Genomic DNA, 16,915 nt, shown 5'->3' with positions numbered 1-16,915 from the left:
CATTATGATATTTTAATGTTTTATGCTTCCGCACAGACGCAGGTGGTTTCGCGGTATTAGTATGAGCACACGCGCATTACCCAGGACGAAATCGGATGTGAGTTTGATTCGTGAAATCCGCAGTGCGAGTGGCGACGATCAAACACAATATAATAGTCGTTTTGAGTAAAATGCTATTGAAAATGATATCATTACCAGAACGATTATTCGAGCGTTAAATTATACATTTCAAGGCACAGAACCTGGAGGGGGGGGGGGTTAGTTTTAGACTCCTCCCCAATTATGGAAAAGGATGAGACATATATTGAAGATACTTACATATCGACTGGAAAACTTTGATTAATTAATGGTAATTCGTGACACAATGAGCGATACACTAATGCACACTGAAACTAGAAACTGTACAATAAACTTGCAATGAGAAGTCCGTACAATAATTCAAGGTTTTGCAACCAGAGACGGTATGAGTGGGTTACGAGGTTAGGACCAGAGCCTCACAGGGTGTGGGAGACTGTTGGACATAGAGTCCAGAGGCCCGGCACATTTTAGGTACATATTGAAATGCATTTTTAATTTTTGAAATTTTGGTAGGAATGCTTATGTTTTATTAAATCATATTTTATAGAGCCTCCAAAAACATTCGATTCAGGGTAACAAGATTCAATGTGGGGGGTCTGGTTAGTACCACTATTTCAAACCTGGAAGGTTCTTTGTCTTCACGGAGTGTAGGTGTACACCAGGTAATTAAGTTACTTATACCCGAAATAGTAATTAAATTAAAAATGTCCATTCATTTTCAATGTCACAATCATTAAAAATTAATCGTTTGCGTGGATTTTTAGGAAGTCTATTGACTAGGTTTGAAAAAATACCTCAAAATAACGTGATAGCCAAACCGGAATATAATTCCGAATTTCGTTATAGTTTTTTTTTATTTTGTTTTCGTTTATTTTTAAAGTTTATCAATACAATTTTGAATGTGAGTAACATGAAAATATGTTAATTTTTCAAAAAATAAATCCTTTGGACTTTGGTATTATATTAAAATATGATATGAAAGACGGTACTAAGACAAAACTACTTACACTCAAAGCCAAGGCATCAAATAGCGGTCGAGGGAGAACGGATTTTTGAAAAACTTAGAGAACAAAAGAAATGTCGACGAGCGAGGCGTGCTAGGGTCATTGGCCGACCGAGGAAGTTATAAAGACAAAAAAGATGATTGCATTGCGACGGAGAGATACTTTGTTATTATTGTCGGAATTGTTTAGTATTTAACGGGCTGAAGAACGGTGTCGAGTTACACGACTATAATATAATAATATCATGGAGTACGACACCTCCGTCGAAACAATATAATATGAGCTATCAGAGTTCGACAACAGAAAACAAAACACAATTCGTTCAAAATAAAATACATTTCATCGTCCGGAATAATAATAATGTTTATTGTTTACCGGCAATTAATTGCGAATTATATGTTCCGAATATTATCGAGGCTATTTCATTACATAATATGCAGAGTGAGAGTGTAACAGAAATACTTGACGTATGAAAAATGAAAAATCGTTACAAACTAAACGTATGAAAATCATTTACGGATAGGAATTAATTTAAGATTTACTTACTGCTGAAATTTCCCAAAAAGAATATTTTAAAATAAGTTTTTACTTTTCGAATTAATTTACTTAAAGAAAAAAAACCAATATTTTATAAAAATTGTATAATTTTGTATATAACTACTCGACTAAGTGATCAACGTTTTTCCAAAAACAAAATTATTATATTTGTTTTTTAAATAGAAAATTGTTATACTGTACTCGTAGCACAACCGTCAAAATATTATATAAAACTAATTTTAAAACATTATATTAAAAGAAAAGTTCTTTTCTTTTGTCATTGCATTCTGTTACACCTTGTACATTATATACCTACTTTTAAAAGAAAAACCCGAGGGTGCTCGAAAAATAAGAATTATTAAATTTATTACCTTAATTATATAGTTTTTTCAACATTAATTTAGAACGTATACTGTCGAAAACCGTTCATCAATGTCAAGGAAACGATCTATTTATTTTTTAGCGGGTAGCGGGGAGGGGGTTCGAGATATGTAGGTATATTATAATTTAAGTTAACACTAAGCTTAGGTTTCATTTTTTTTTTTTATAAAAATATGACAAAAACCAGATTTATTACAGAAAATGTTTATAACGATGTCGAGAATACTATTTCAAACATTTGTAAGGTTGCGAAAACATTTGTCTCTGAGCTTCAAAATATTTTTGAATAAATTTCTAATCGTAAGCACGACGTGATGCCAAATCACAAATTACGTAATTTTTATATCATTATAATATTAATTGTATGTGGTCATAGCAAATATTACCACCCTCTTTCGGGGCATATTTCAAGTAATATTTGGCACTTCGGTAAAATTGTCCACGAGAGAAATCTCGAATAAATCGGGAATTGTGAATTCACGCATCCCTTACTCATTCGACTCATCGAAGCTGCACGATGACTATCGTCAACTGTCGTGCTACACCGAATGACACAAATCGGAGGAAACGTGGCCTCGTGACAGTCACTGCCGTCAGTCTGCATGTGCGAAAAGGGTTACTTTTCTCGTGGCACGGAGTATCCTAGAGTAACTCTTCAGCCTCTTTTTTCACTAGAAGGGAGGGGTAGGGGCACGTGCCTACTTTGTATGTCAAAAAATGCTCAGCCCCCCTTCATCGTGGATCTGCTTCGAAATCGTCCTAAGGGTCCTAGTAATCATACAGGTGTGATATGGCTATAATCGTATGGCATGCGTGTAAGCAAATTTCTTTATTTAGGTAATAAAGTAGCAGCAGGGAGGCGGCTGGAAAACCACGTCTACTATTAGATTCCATCTTAATCCAGCCCCGACCAGATCCGGTCTACGAGTCGTCGGAAATCAGGTTGACGTCATATCGCAGGTCTGTCGGTAATTGTATTTAATGTAATCGAGTGATTGCGTAAACCAACGTTTCTTAAACTGTGTTCCGTGGAACCCCAGGGTTCCGCGGCAAGTCACTTCAGGGTTCCCCGAAACTTGTGGTATTTTATTCAAAATTTTCAATTTTGACACATAATTATAACTTTTATTGCAAATATTCCTTACATAAAATGACTCATTGAAAGTATTGAAACAATGTAGTGGTTCTAAGCTGTAATAGTTTATTGTTAAGAGCTCAATAAAAAAAAGCTAAAAAAAGTTGGGGGTCCACGGTGAAAGTGCACTTAAAAAAGGGTTCCACGGATAAAAAAGTTTAAGAAACGCTGGCGTAAACGATGGTAACAAATTATTGTATACGGTTTTCACCAAGTTAAGACTATTATGATTGCTGTTTCGTTTGTCATAACACTTTGTATTATTATTATTATTATTATTATTATTACCACCTACGCTGGTCTACCTTTAATGCCGTTACAAACGATTTATACAGTTAGTGCACAATATAAAATAAAAGTGATTATCATTATTGGCGGCCATTCGAATTATTTCCTCAAGCGCGTTGCAAAAAGTTTGAAGTCTCACAACAAATAACTAATATTCGATCATCTACAGACTTTTGACTTCTCCCTGCCCGAGCAAAGTTCTCGGGAAAAAAACAAAATATATATGTATGGAAAAATACTCGACAACAACGAAATATATATCGTCAACAATGTTATAAGGAATTCTATACGTTTCCCGTACAGCACCAGTATTATATGTACCATGGGTACCGGAAGTGAAACGAAAGGATCCCGAGGACGGCTTTTGAATGGAATCGGCAGCACTCGATTTCGAATTGCAATTAAAAGTTTATGTTTGGAGGTAAACTTCGAAATTCTTCACGATTATCGTCCGTAGTTGTTTTTCAATGTTCCCAATATGTCGGCCAGGTCGTAGATACCTATAGCGCAAATTAGGCGATATGGTGAAAATATAAATTTTTTTTCATCGTCGCTCTGTGCACCGTCTTCTATATAATAATAATTGTTGTGGACGGCGTTTCCCGAAATCTAATTACGTTTAACGCAATAACACGCTTAGAACAATCATAAAATGAAATTGTCATATATGAGTAAAAGTGACGCATTTAACTATAGCTGCCTATGGTCGGTTGCATTGCACACAAACTCTAAATCAATGTTTTTTTACAGAATTTGAAGTACTTATTTGCAAATTATACGCACGTTTCCAAAAAAACTAAAAGGTTAATAACACTTGTTAGGTTTTTGATATCATTTAAGTTATTATATTTATACACACAAATTAAAATCAAAATTATACTGCAGTTGTTAAAATTATAATAACGTTTAAATATAACCTCAATAAATAAGAGTGAAAATGTCAAGTCTAAACAATCTTAGAATAGTAATTATTTTCAGAGTAACAGTCGAAAAACTGAAAATCCGTGCATTTCGAAGGTTTTTTTTTATTGAATTGTTGTAACTTGGTCAACTTCGGACTTGGAAAATTGGTTCAACTACCAAAGTTATATAAAAAATTAGGTAAAAAACAATACTCGTGGCTAAAATAGATGGTTGCCGTTTAAGAAAAATAAATTGTATCATGTGCGCATATGTCTAATTAAGTTAAAAAAATCCAAAGGCTATAACAACCAACTAAAAAACAACATTTTAATTACAGGGCTCTACGTCAAGATATTGATCGTTCTAAATCAGCGTTTACGTATTGTAGGTACACCTAATTGTATATTAAGACAACCTTTATTTTGGATTTCATGATAATTAATAGAAAAACATTTTTATGTACTTATTTATTATTTAATTTTAACTTTTGATCATTATGATGTGCCTACATTTAAAAAAAATATATCGAATACTAAGTTTTTTTGTATTAATACAATTTAAAGAGTTAAGGCGCTCAGAGTAAAATGGTCAAACGGTTTTATGCAAGAAGTGTAAAAATCGTTCACCTCCTCGACAAACACATACATTTCTTATACTATTTCATTTGGAATATTTCAATAAAGATTTTCTGTTTAAATCTTTCGATGTTGGATTTATAAGAGAAAAAATCAAAGAGGATGATTTTACAACTACACTTCAAGCATGTTTACGAATTGTAGTTTTAAAATAAACAGAAAATTCCAGTCCAAGTCTAAGTCTTCATACAGTACCATACAAACACTGCTAATGCTATAAGCTTGTTAAGGGTAAAAAATATTATTTGGTTCGACTTTTGACGTTAAAGTATTTCAGTGCAAGTTTAGACGCCTAAATCGGTGCAATCAAATTATTTGAAACTAAATGTTTAGCAAGTAAAGATATTAGCTCACAGGCAATAGGTTTTTCGTAATGGATAAAATGCATTGGACAAATATTTTTATGTATGATAATTGCGTAAAAAGTATAGTCATATTTGTTTATTTTTTATGCGTTTAATGGTTTAATCCTCAAACCTCGGTGGTTAAAAAAGGGTCGTTAAAAAACTGTCGAGCATTCTATATGATTATTTTTTTATTGTTTTATTATTTATATTGATTCCATACGTTTTTCTCTATTTTTAGTGTCTTTATTAATTGCATCATTGCTATTAATTATTATAATTCTGAACCCTTCACCCCCCCCTTCCAATCACGACTTGGTCCACGAGTTCCAGTCACGACCCACTCGAGTCCTAAGTTTATACTCTGCTGCAGTGGTGGCTCTTCCGTATGGGTTTTCAAATAAATAGCACCGAAGTTTTTTCCTCGAGTACCTATACCACCCACCCTACTTCACCCCCCCCCCCAACCGCGCCGATTCTTGCAATTAAGTCTAACGACTATACCGTTCCCGCCACTTTTAAAATAAATAAGGTCTGTGACCACTTTGCTAAATTGCGTGGGTGCCATTATTATTTAGACCCACACACGGAGCTACGACTATACACCGCTTTATTCGGCACCAGTGTTTATCAAAAATGGGTAAAAAAAGAATTTCTGTTTGTCTCACTTTACATATTATATTATAATATTATTCAGGGGAAATTCGTTCGTTTTGTTCAAAAATGTTGCACGCTCGAATAATGAAGTACGTCGTATTTTATATTTTCGTTCCATCAAAAAGAAGCGTTTTTTTTTTCGTTCATATGTCGACTGTTTTTTCCCAACAAACAAAACAATAGTCGTTCACAGTTTTGATTGAATAGTGAAATTTATTATTTTATTACTCCCTGTCAAATACCACTGCTCGATTAGGGGGAGTCAGGGGATGCTTAATAGGTACTTAAAAACATTAAAATAAAAAAAATGAAATTTTTTAAATATTTTGAATTAGTACGAAGAACGAAACAAGTTTGTAGCTAGTGGAGCAAGTGCAAAAAAATATTCAAAAATTATCTACCAATCCAATTATCTCTACTACGTACGTATATGTCACTATCAATAATTGGCGAGTTGTCCAACTTTTTCTTTGTGATATCTTAATACCCTGGCAAGTTTCATATTGTTCGCAGGTAGAAGACATCGACCACATATCACCATGTTCAGTATAGTCCGGTATGGGCTGCCACCTTTTCGGCCAGTGCAGTTTTCTTTAAAAATTATGATTTCAACAACTGAATTTAACCATTTTTATATTTTTATTAAATCTGATTGTATCCAAAAATGTGATTTTTTCGTACAATTATTTAATACAACAGCGTGTCAGTGTATTAATATTTTTTTGAATAATAAAACAAAATAATTGGCAACATAATGTTATAACGTCATATTATATTACATTTGTCGAATCAAAATTAATTATTGTTTGACGCATTTTACTATTCCTACAGTCTTCGCTCTTCAAAATAAAATCTCAATTTCACAGCGTATTCACGAATACATATTTCACTATCATAATTACTATTATACAAATATTATAAGGCTATATTAATGTGTATTCGACAAACGTAATAATATGACGAAACTATTTTTTTTCCCCACAGTTGTCAGTGGTAATTTTTATATAAAAAAAATCACGTTTTTTGACGCAACCGTGATATTTAATTATACCTAAAAATGTCCGCGTTCAGTTGTTTTACGCCGAAAAGGGAACTGTAAGTGTCGGCCGAAGAGGGGAACTGTTGGCGCTGGCCGAAAAGGGGAGGGCATATTTTGGCCGAAGGCGGTGACGATGACGCCCGTCTCCGTACACAATATCATAATAATATTATACGGGGTATCGTGCGCACGGCGATCTCGTTTCAATTAAACACAATAATTAATTCGTTCGCAGTCTTAAGACCTTTCGAAACGAATTTGTGAAATATTATTACATCGTATACGTGTATAATGTGCAACGCTTAGTGCTCCGTAGCGAGTAATCTGCTTTAACTATCATCGCCGAAGCCCATTGGCTGCGAGCTAATACCCGGTCTGGCACGAACGTCGACAAAGTCCTCCAATTAAAATCGTATTTCGATCGGAAATATAGTTCGTGTGGGTACATAATATAATATTATATTATTATTATCTGCGTCCAAATATTATACGAATTAACCGACAACTTAACTCGTATATTAATCCACTTTGATCAATGAACAAGCGCAGTACGTGGAGTGGCTTTACCGTAATTCGACTACACATAGGTATGTTATTATAATATTATGTATTTTACCGAAACTAACGCGCTAAATGCCGCGCCAGTGGCTCATCCCTTCTCACCCGCGGATCCACCCCTAGAGACGGATGTTTCTCAAAATTGTCCGAAGAACGATGATCCGCAAGTCTGTAATAGTTATATACCTACCTACGAAAGTGTTTAAAAAAAAACATAATAAACGTTTAATGTGATATTCGTTTGTTTGACACTATGATGGACACATGTCTGAAAATCAATACGTCCTATGATAATAATTTATGATCCAAAATCAACACATTTGAGGATAAAACAGATTTTTGTGTTGTATTGATGAATTCAGTTGTCACTATTCAGAAGTTTTCGATAACATTTTCAATAAAAAAAACATATTGCATACGAGTCCGCAATGAAGTACCACGTTTTATCCGTCTTTGCTGGCCTTGCCATCATATGTAGCACATAACTAGATAATATTAATTATAGGGGGTAGGTAATCGATAAAAAATGAAGACACGACTGTATGCTATTGGTATACAATTTTTTTTTATTTTATTATTATTTCATATTATAAATTTTTTATTTTCAGTCCGCGATTCGTTTTATTTTTTGTTTCCACGGCAATTTTTTTCGTAGCGGTTTCGTAACGCTTTATGTAACGTAACCAACGCAAAAATGTGCCAAAGCAAAAACATAACGAATCCCAGTTTCCTACACGACCCACTTTGTTTGAATATAGTAGGTAACGCTTTTCGTGGACACTTTTTCGTGACGGTTTTTAATTTTAATGTGCCAAAGTAAAAACATAAAATGTCAACAATATTTTTATTTTCACATAATCTATTATTTTTCAATCAACTATACGTACTATACTCGCATAGAAAACTTTCGTGATACATTTTTTTTGCCTACAATTTTTTTTAAATCGTTAAGTAAAATATAATACATAAGAATAAGTGTTAATACTTGTTCAAATATTTCAAGGTAATCGGGAGTAGATCATAAATCATAATATACATCGTTTTTTCAGAAGTGATGACTAAAATGTTATTAAGATAGAACACATTGGATCCCTCTTTAATCTAGATTATAGGGAAGAATATGGGTGCCATTAAAATTTACAAAAGTTTTGCAATAGGTTTTCCTCCCCCGTTATAGAGGGTACGTTATGAAGGGGTTTCAAAATTTATTGTATTGAATATTTGCAGTGCTGACGACAATGAAATGAGAGACATTTGATCGCCAAATATTGCACTCGATCTATCTTCTCTCTTTTTCGACGATCTGTTAATTTTTATTCAGTCTCGCTCTTATATCTTATTTAAAAATGCGACGTAAGCTCCGAAAGTTGTTTAAGAAGTGGGGGAGGGGGGGGGCAATATTTCGACCACATCTACCAGAAACAATCCGATTCTCCAAAAGTCACGTTCGGTTGAAGTTTGTAAGTCTACCTCGAAAAACTTCAATTAATTTTAAAAAAAGTTTTCATTGTTCCGTTTTTTTAAAAATTGTATTCATCTTCATATATACTTCGCAATGAGTGTTCAAAAAGAGAATAAAAAAAATTATTTTAAAAGTTAATTAACTCTGTTTTATTCGGCTAAAAAATACTACTGAACTTAGTAATTTAGTTTTTATATAATTTAATATTGGAAACCATTTTTCAACGTACCGCAATAATCTATTCAATTGCATTACGTACAATTAATTATTCAACCGATCAGTGAACTCTTAACAATTATAGAACAAAATATAGTGAATGTGATTTATTTTTCATTATCGGACTGTAATATTCAATTTATATGCATTACAACAAAAACGACTATAAATTTAATAATTAAATTGTTTTGCAATGCTTCTTAAGCAAACTGATCATATGTCGTATACCCTCAAAAATCTTTTCCTCTTTAATTTTGAACAATGTGATTTTACTCTAGGATTATTCAAAAACATAAAAAAATTAATATTTTGCTTGGATCTTATTTGTCAATGACTATTTGTCCGATCGATTGCTATTAATAACTTTTGGTTCAGAACTTTTTAAACGATGATGTATCGAATACATAATACTAAACATTTACTGTGAATATCGTATTTATTAGCATAAGGTGCCTATTATTATTGCGACGAAAATCCAATCTGACAATTTGAGTTAGTGGTCTGCGACTTAAGCTCCGAAATTCTTTTGAGAGATGATAGGATGAGGATGGAAAATTTCGGCCACATCCAACAGAAAAAAAAAAGAAGAATGCTTTTTGTATCTGTGTTCACTCGAGAGAAAAACAAACGGAGCACTGACGTTGTAAAATTGTTTAATACAACGGTTTATCCGATCAATTTCTAATCACTCCCGGTTCAAAAGCTTTTTAAACGATGATTTCTATGAATATAAAATATTATGTATTTATTATAAATATCGAATTCGTTAGTATAACGTAGGTACCTAGCTATTATTATTACGACGAAAAAGCGAACCCGTATAATATATTATAGCTTCGTAATCAGTTGTCCAATTATTGTTATTATTATAAATTTTTTTTTTTTTAACACGTAGGTATGTCGCGTTTTGATGATATCCGTCGTTAAACGCAAAGTCAAAAAAAAATAAAAAATTGATTGAATTTTTTTCCCAACCGTCCAGTTTTCAGTATATTATAATGTATAAGTAATCATGTACGGTACTTAGTTCGACACAACATTATTATTTATTATATTATGTATATTATAATGCCCATACAAGGGATGACTCACAAAGCATGCTCACCCTCATTTTTCCCTGAAACCACCCATATTATATGTTAAGACTATGTTTTTAATCATTTCGATTTTATCATACCGTTTAAGGAGTGACGATACAAATTCATTTTTTTTCTAAATGAAAACAAACTTTTTTTGTTCATGATATTGGCGAGATAATTGTTTTCTTGATAATATTCTATATTCGAACGAGGAGTAGTGTCTGAGTAACTGGTATTAAAAATGAATATACAAAGGACATCTAAAAAGTCGTCCATAAAAATGGCCAACCGAATTTTTTCCTGCTTTATTAATTAAAATGTTAATTTTTGGACATTTTAGAATCCATATTTAGTTTTGGATCATGTTGATAATTATTTAGATTTCATCACATATCATTTAAGGAGTGTATGGAAGTAATACAAATATATTTGTTTTGTTTCAAATGAAAACCAACTTTTTTCCTCCGCATACCGGAGGCTATAATTATTTTAAAAGCCCCATTTAGTCATTTTACTAAAAAAAAGTATTTTTAAGTGTTCCAAGTACACTTGAAAATCCCGAAAATCAATATTCGAACAAGGACCATCAAAATAATATTTTTGCTGATAGACAAAGGGGGGTGACGACCATGATCGGGGCGATCGAATCGCCCTGTGTAATTATCATTTTATCCGATCTATTGTAACGTCTTTAGCTATACTGGAATATTAAAACGCATAAAACAAGGTCGGAGCAATAGTGTTATCATAACGGACGTTTGTCTTCTCCGGAAATATAATATTATCATAGTCCGACGGGAATAACGATATTACACGTGCCTGTACGTTCAGAATAAGTCGAATACATCGGCTCGTGGAAAAGTGTAAAAAAAAATAATATTGGGTAAAATATTATAATTTAGAACCGTCAGCGCGTTTGACGTCGTCGCTGTTAATCGACCATATAATAATACACCTGCCCGAAAATAAAACGTGTACAGGTACGACGGAGAGCGTAAAAAAATATTCAGATATCCGATTTCGTGAAGCGACCCTTTTGCCGCCCTGCGACGAATATTTTATGGTAAGTGTGACTATTATATATTATATAATATATTGACGCCCCGCTTCACGTCGCATTAATATAACGCTGCCTACGTAATACGGATATTATATTGTTAAAACGAAATGAACAATATTTGTATGGGAAGGTGCTCGCGATGGATAACATAATATTATGTCGCGTCCGTTTTCCCGCGACGCGTGCCGGATATAAAAAAGAAATATAATATATGATAATGTGTTAAAAAACGAGTGCGGCGGAACTCTGCGCATATTACACGCGACGCACGCCATAACATATATTATAATATTATTATCGTAAACCGGAACACACAGTGTACGTCCGTTCGTCCGCATATATTGTTATTGTTCCTTACCTTCGCAATACTTTGATTTCGTTGTCCAGCGAGTCCTCTTTGCCCTTCAACGCTTTTTTGTCGATAATCTTCACGGCGTACATTTCGCTGGGACGTTCCTTGCTCACGGCCAATCGGACTTCGGAAAAAGCTCCCCTGTAAACACAAAACTCGTGTCAAGTCGTTGCAAACTATAAATCTAAAAAAAAAAAAAAATACGTCCAGGGCACGTGCGATGTCCTCCCCGCCGAAAACGCCAATAATAATTACCCGAATATTATGTTCCTTTCGAACAGCGCGATGAGCTAGACGGATCTTTTTCGTCTCGATTAATACCGTGTTCATATTATTAACAGAGTGTGAACGGAAGTCTTATATCTTTTGAAAACATTTTACACCTGACTGTTCAAACTAAATTTATTTTAATCTATATTGAACTGTGCCGTGTCGTTTTGTACCTGTACGTACACATTTAAAATTAAAAAAACATTCGAACGATGCTTTTTCATCATAATATATGCTGTTTTTCATAATCGTATTGGCAATGGACTAGAGTGGTACACTGAGGTGTTTCATTTCTGTTGATAAAGTTATTAATTTTCAAATAAATAATTGAATCAACCACCCAATGAACGCGTTCAGTATTTTAAATGAACTTTTCAAACACCGCTCACAGTAATATTATTCTATATATATATATATGTATATAAATCACGTATTTTATTATTACATCCACATAGCCCACCCACTCCCCGCGGGGTACCCACGGTTTAGGCAGGTAAATTGGACAGGACACCGCAGTACTGTGAGCGTTAATACGACTACACGTTAACTGCTCGGTTAGAACTTTGATAAGCTTACAGTTTGTAGTTTTCCACATTTGATTTTACTTCATATATATATCGATAGACTTTGCCCTGAAAGGTGAAACTTAAGTGTAGAGTATACTAATTATGAGACATAATAATATCTTGTGACCAAGTTTGATAAGATGTGTTTTTTATTTTCAATTTTAACAATACATTACATCGATTTTGGTTTTTTTTTTTTTTGAAATACCCTTTAGATTTTCATTTTAACCGATAAATGTCCGTAGGTATAACGTACAACAAGTAGTTTGTGTACACTGTGCGATAAAATGGAAACGGTTGCACAATGCAAATCTTACTTTCATTGCGCTTACAAGTTTACTAAAGACACAAATACCTATACTCAAATTTACATTTTGAGATGAAACCATAATATTGTTACTTGCATTTAATTAGTATTATTTTTTCCTAGAAAACTTAACGCCTATACACTCGAAGTTTGTACATAAACACCTATATTACGACCAGTGGCGAAAATAGGATTTCTTTCTGGTGGGGTTATTGATGATATTTTGTTACACAGGAGGAAGGCTCAACTTGGATTTTTCATGCTTTTAGTATACTGATATACCCAAAGAGGAGAATGAGTGATACATCCTTATCGTGAAAAAAATATAAAGCATAATAATACGATGTGTGTTCGATGATTGTAAACATTTATCCGCGAGATTTTCATATTGAATATACGCTGGGTGGGCTTAGGTGCAACCTATCTCGGAATTATCATAATAATGTGATTTTTAGCAAGTATGCAAAAACTATTAAAGCGATTTATAGTTAACGTTTATAGTATAATTTCGTTTGTATAACGCATAATCTATTACGGGTGAATCAAAGCAGAGGAAACGTCGATAATAAAATAAAATAATACAAAGCCAACACAATAGTTTCCGATCGGCATTTTCCCTTCCAATCAATGAATGATAATTATTATTATTGCTACTATTTCCGAAGCAAGTACTCGTAAAATCGATTGTGTATTCTCACTGTGTTGAAAATAATAGCACCACGTAGGCCTCCGCCTTCAAACGGCGTTATTATAGTTTAAATCTGTGTAAAAAATTCGTTTTTCAAATGATGATTTCTTTTATTAATAAGGAGAGTAATTAGTTTGAGCCAGAAGGAAATAATTCATCTAAGACACACACGACGCTGTAAACAGCAAACAAGCATGAAATTAAAAATAAAAGACACTGCAATCTTACATAATATACTTATCATAACTATTTAAAAATTATATTTCACACAAAAGATTTAAATCGAAAAGAACATCTAAAACGAATTAAATGTAGAAAGCTAAAGGTAACAATAATATACACTATGACTCGTGGTTCGTGAATCGTTAAAATATTTCGTCTTTTCTTGATATATTTACGAACAAGACTCTTCTAACGGTTCTTTCGCGATACGTGTTCTATTTTTCATTTCTATCCGACAACATAAAAACCACCAAAATATTATTTTTGAAGTTACTGATGACAAAACGCACGTAAAAGGCTCCCTTGAGCGGGACTCGCGAACGTGAAAATATGTTAGTGCAAAAAAAGCTTCCAAATAGTGAACAGGCCAAAGTTGAGTTCGAGATTACTAATAGTGCGAAGTGTGAACTTTTAAAGAAAAAAACATTGAAGATGGCGGAGAACGTCATTATTTCAAAAATGGATAGAGGTAATCTAAAAGTTTTAATGACTTTTATAATTATTATCTTCCTTCAATCAAAATTTACATTAATATGTATTCTAAATGTAAGTGGCAATATTTTGTTAATTGATCCGGCGGAATTGAAATTAAGGAAAGTTTATACATCAGGTGACGTATATAACTTGTCGTGTCGCCCGAGTATGTAAAAAAAATGGAGGATGAATAACGGTCGTATACAAATTTAGGAAAGGTTTTATTTTAATTTATTATAAATGAGAGATTATTATAATTTTATTATATTTTCTAAGTACCTCTACCTACGTACTAATATTATAATATTGAAAATGCTGTCTTGTTTCATTTTATTTATTTCACTATAACGCACATAATTAATTGTATAAATGTTATGTTTATTTTCAATCATAATTTTGTTTATATTTGTATAACTCAATACCTCCAACACAGGCGACGTTTAAAGGCGATCGATGTAATATCACAAACTCTGTTCAATAACAACGACGCGTTTTTTAGATTTAAATTTTAAATTAAAAAAAAAAAATATATATATATATACGTATATACATTGTGCGCAGTAAGAATACTTTAAAATAAAAATATGTAATAATGCGATCGGTATCTGCTTGAAATATTATGTTTTTCGGCGGTTATTATCAATCAATGTATAAAATGTATGTATTTATCGACAATATTTAATTTAAATTTATAAAGTTATACAATTTGGCGGTATGGGGTTAAATACCTCGGTATTAAAAATTATCGTTTTTACCAGTGGCACTTAAAATGAAAAAAAGAGAGTATCATGGTGTTCTGTAAGTATAGAAATCAAGACGCACTTGCCACGGTGCATCGCGCATACGCATCAATGCAAGTTTATATAGTAACAAATACATGAGGTACAGAAAAACAGATTGATTTTTGCAATTCATAATACATTTTCCCATATAATTTCGACATTAATAATATGGTGTTGTGGTATTTTTCTTCGACCCCCCCCCCCCTCTTGAAAAAAAATCTGGTTTCCCCGCTGACTAATCTACGTATTTCATTCCGTGGACGGGTAATCCGTTTGCGAATTAACAGTAAGTATAATATCTGTGGCAGCTCTTCGTTATTGGAAATCGCATACATAATTTTAACTTCCCTGCGTGAGACATTAAAAAACGCACAAAAAAATATAATTAATTAGTACTTCGAAACCGACATGATTATCTCAAACATTTAATGAGAAAAAATGAAATGCGTGACTACAAATGCGTCATACAAAATATAAAAATAGACATTCTTCAAAATAGGACAAAAATATTCTAAAAGTATTCAAACATCAAAACTGCCAAAAATGGTTTTTTCTTATACTCAAAAGTAATGTTTTAAGCAAATAACGATATAATTACTGGACATTGGCGGAGATCACTCGCTTCTCAAAGCAGTAACTGGAAACAAATGTCGGGGACATTTTTTTTAAATCGATACCGAACACTTATCATATTTTTCGCTTTCAAAACATAAAAAAACTCTTGTTCGACTTTTTAAAATGTCGTGGGGTGGCGGGAGGCTGGAAACGACCTTGTTCCGCCGTACATCGATTTAGGCGCATATCATACCGGACATATTTTACCGGAAGACTGAAAGTGAACTAAAAGTAGGTCGTTATAATAATATGGTCTAGATAAAAAAAAATAATAATAATAAAGTATTTTAATTAAAAAACTCAGCAGGACGTGTTGATTGATATAACAATATCGGACTGACGGGTACACTGTTTTTTTTTTTTTTTAATGACGAGCAAATATTACACTATCTTTTCTCCTGCACTCTTTTGTCGGAATCGGTATTTAAGGAAAAACACAACAATCGCAGCAATAAAAAATTTAAATATTAAAGTTTTTTTTTTTTTTTTTAACAACAAATAGTATATGAACACAATGTAAGTACGTTTTCGTAAAAGCTAACGTCTTTCGGAAAATTAAATTATTGTAAGTATGTTAAAAATGTACCTTGGTATAAACGTAACACCACGCGATGCTCAAAAGTCTGAAATAAATCCTATAACATGTGCCTACTCGATTACCAGCGACATATTATTATGATGCGTTCGATTTTTATTATTATTTTATGTTTTTGCAATAATCTACGCAATATTGTCCTATAGTCAACCGCGTGTGCGCACACGGACACCGAATAAATAATACCACCAATACCGATAATGGTATGCACCATACCAGAGATGGAGAATCCGTGGCCCGCGAAGTTAAAACAATTATATTTAGGTATTATTATATTTTATTTAAAAAAAAGAAAACTGTCAATGTGCCAAAAGCTTCTTAAATCCGTCATTCGAGTCATACGGTTGATCGTCGCTTTCACTCATTGAAATATATCACTAAATATATCGATTATCACTTTTGAAATTGAATTTTTAATAATAAATAATAAGACCACAATGCAAGTACGATTTCATAGACTTAGTAAAGTTGTCGTCTTCCGAAAAATTAAATTGTAAGTCCGTTAAAAATTAATGTGACAATATACTAAACAACGACAATTAATATAGACACACAAAACAGTCTAAAATAAATGTCATTACTGGTTGATCGTCGTATTGTTAAAATTGAACTTTAAAATTGCAGAACAAACGTCATCGAAAGAATAAGAAGAATTATAATTATTGTAC

General features: G+C 32.7%; 1 protein-coding gene across 4 annotated transcripts in view; it reads right to left on the bottom strand.

Moving 5' to 3' along the window:
* The window catches only part of LOC111036720 (calcium/calmodulin-dependent protein kinase type 1), a 431,459-nt gene that overhangs the window by 166,246 nt on the left and 248,298 nt on the right, over positions 1-16,915 (bottom strand). For all 4 annotated transcript variants that reach the window (XM_022318852.1, XM_022318853.1, XM_022318854.1 and 1 more), the window contains exon 2: positions 11,735-11,869. In XM_022318852.1, the coding sequence (XP_022174544.1) occupies positions 11,735-11,869 (135 nt within the window). The remainder of the gene's footprint in view (positions 1-11,734; positions 11,870-16,915) is intronic.

The sequence above is a fragment of the Myzus persicae genome, unplaced genomic scaffold, assembly GCF_001856785.1.
Source record: "Myzus persicae strain clone G006 unplaced genomic scaffold, MPER_G0061.0, whole genome shotgun sequence".
Taxonomy (NCBI): domain Eukaryota; kingdom Metazoa; phylum Arthropoda; class Insecta; order Hemiptera; family Aphididae; genus Myzus; species Myzus persicae.
This window is presented reverse-complemented; position numbering and strand designations above follow the sequence as displayed.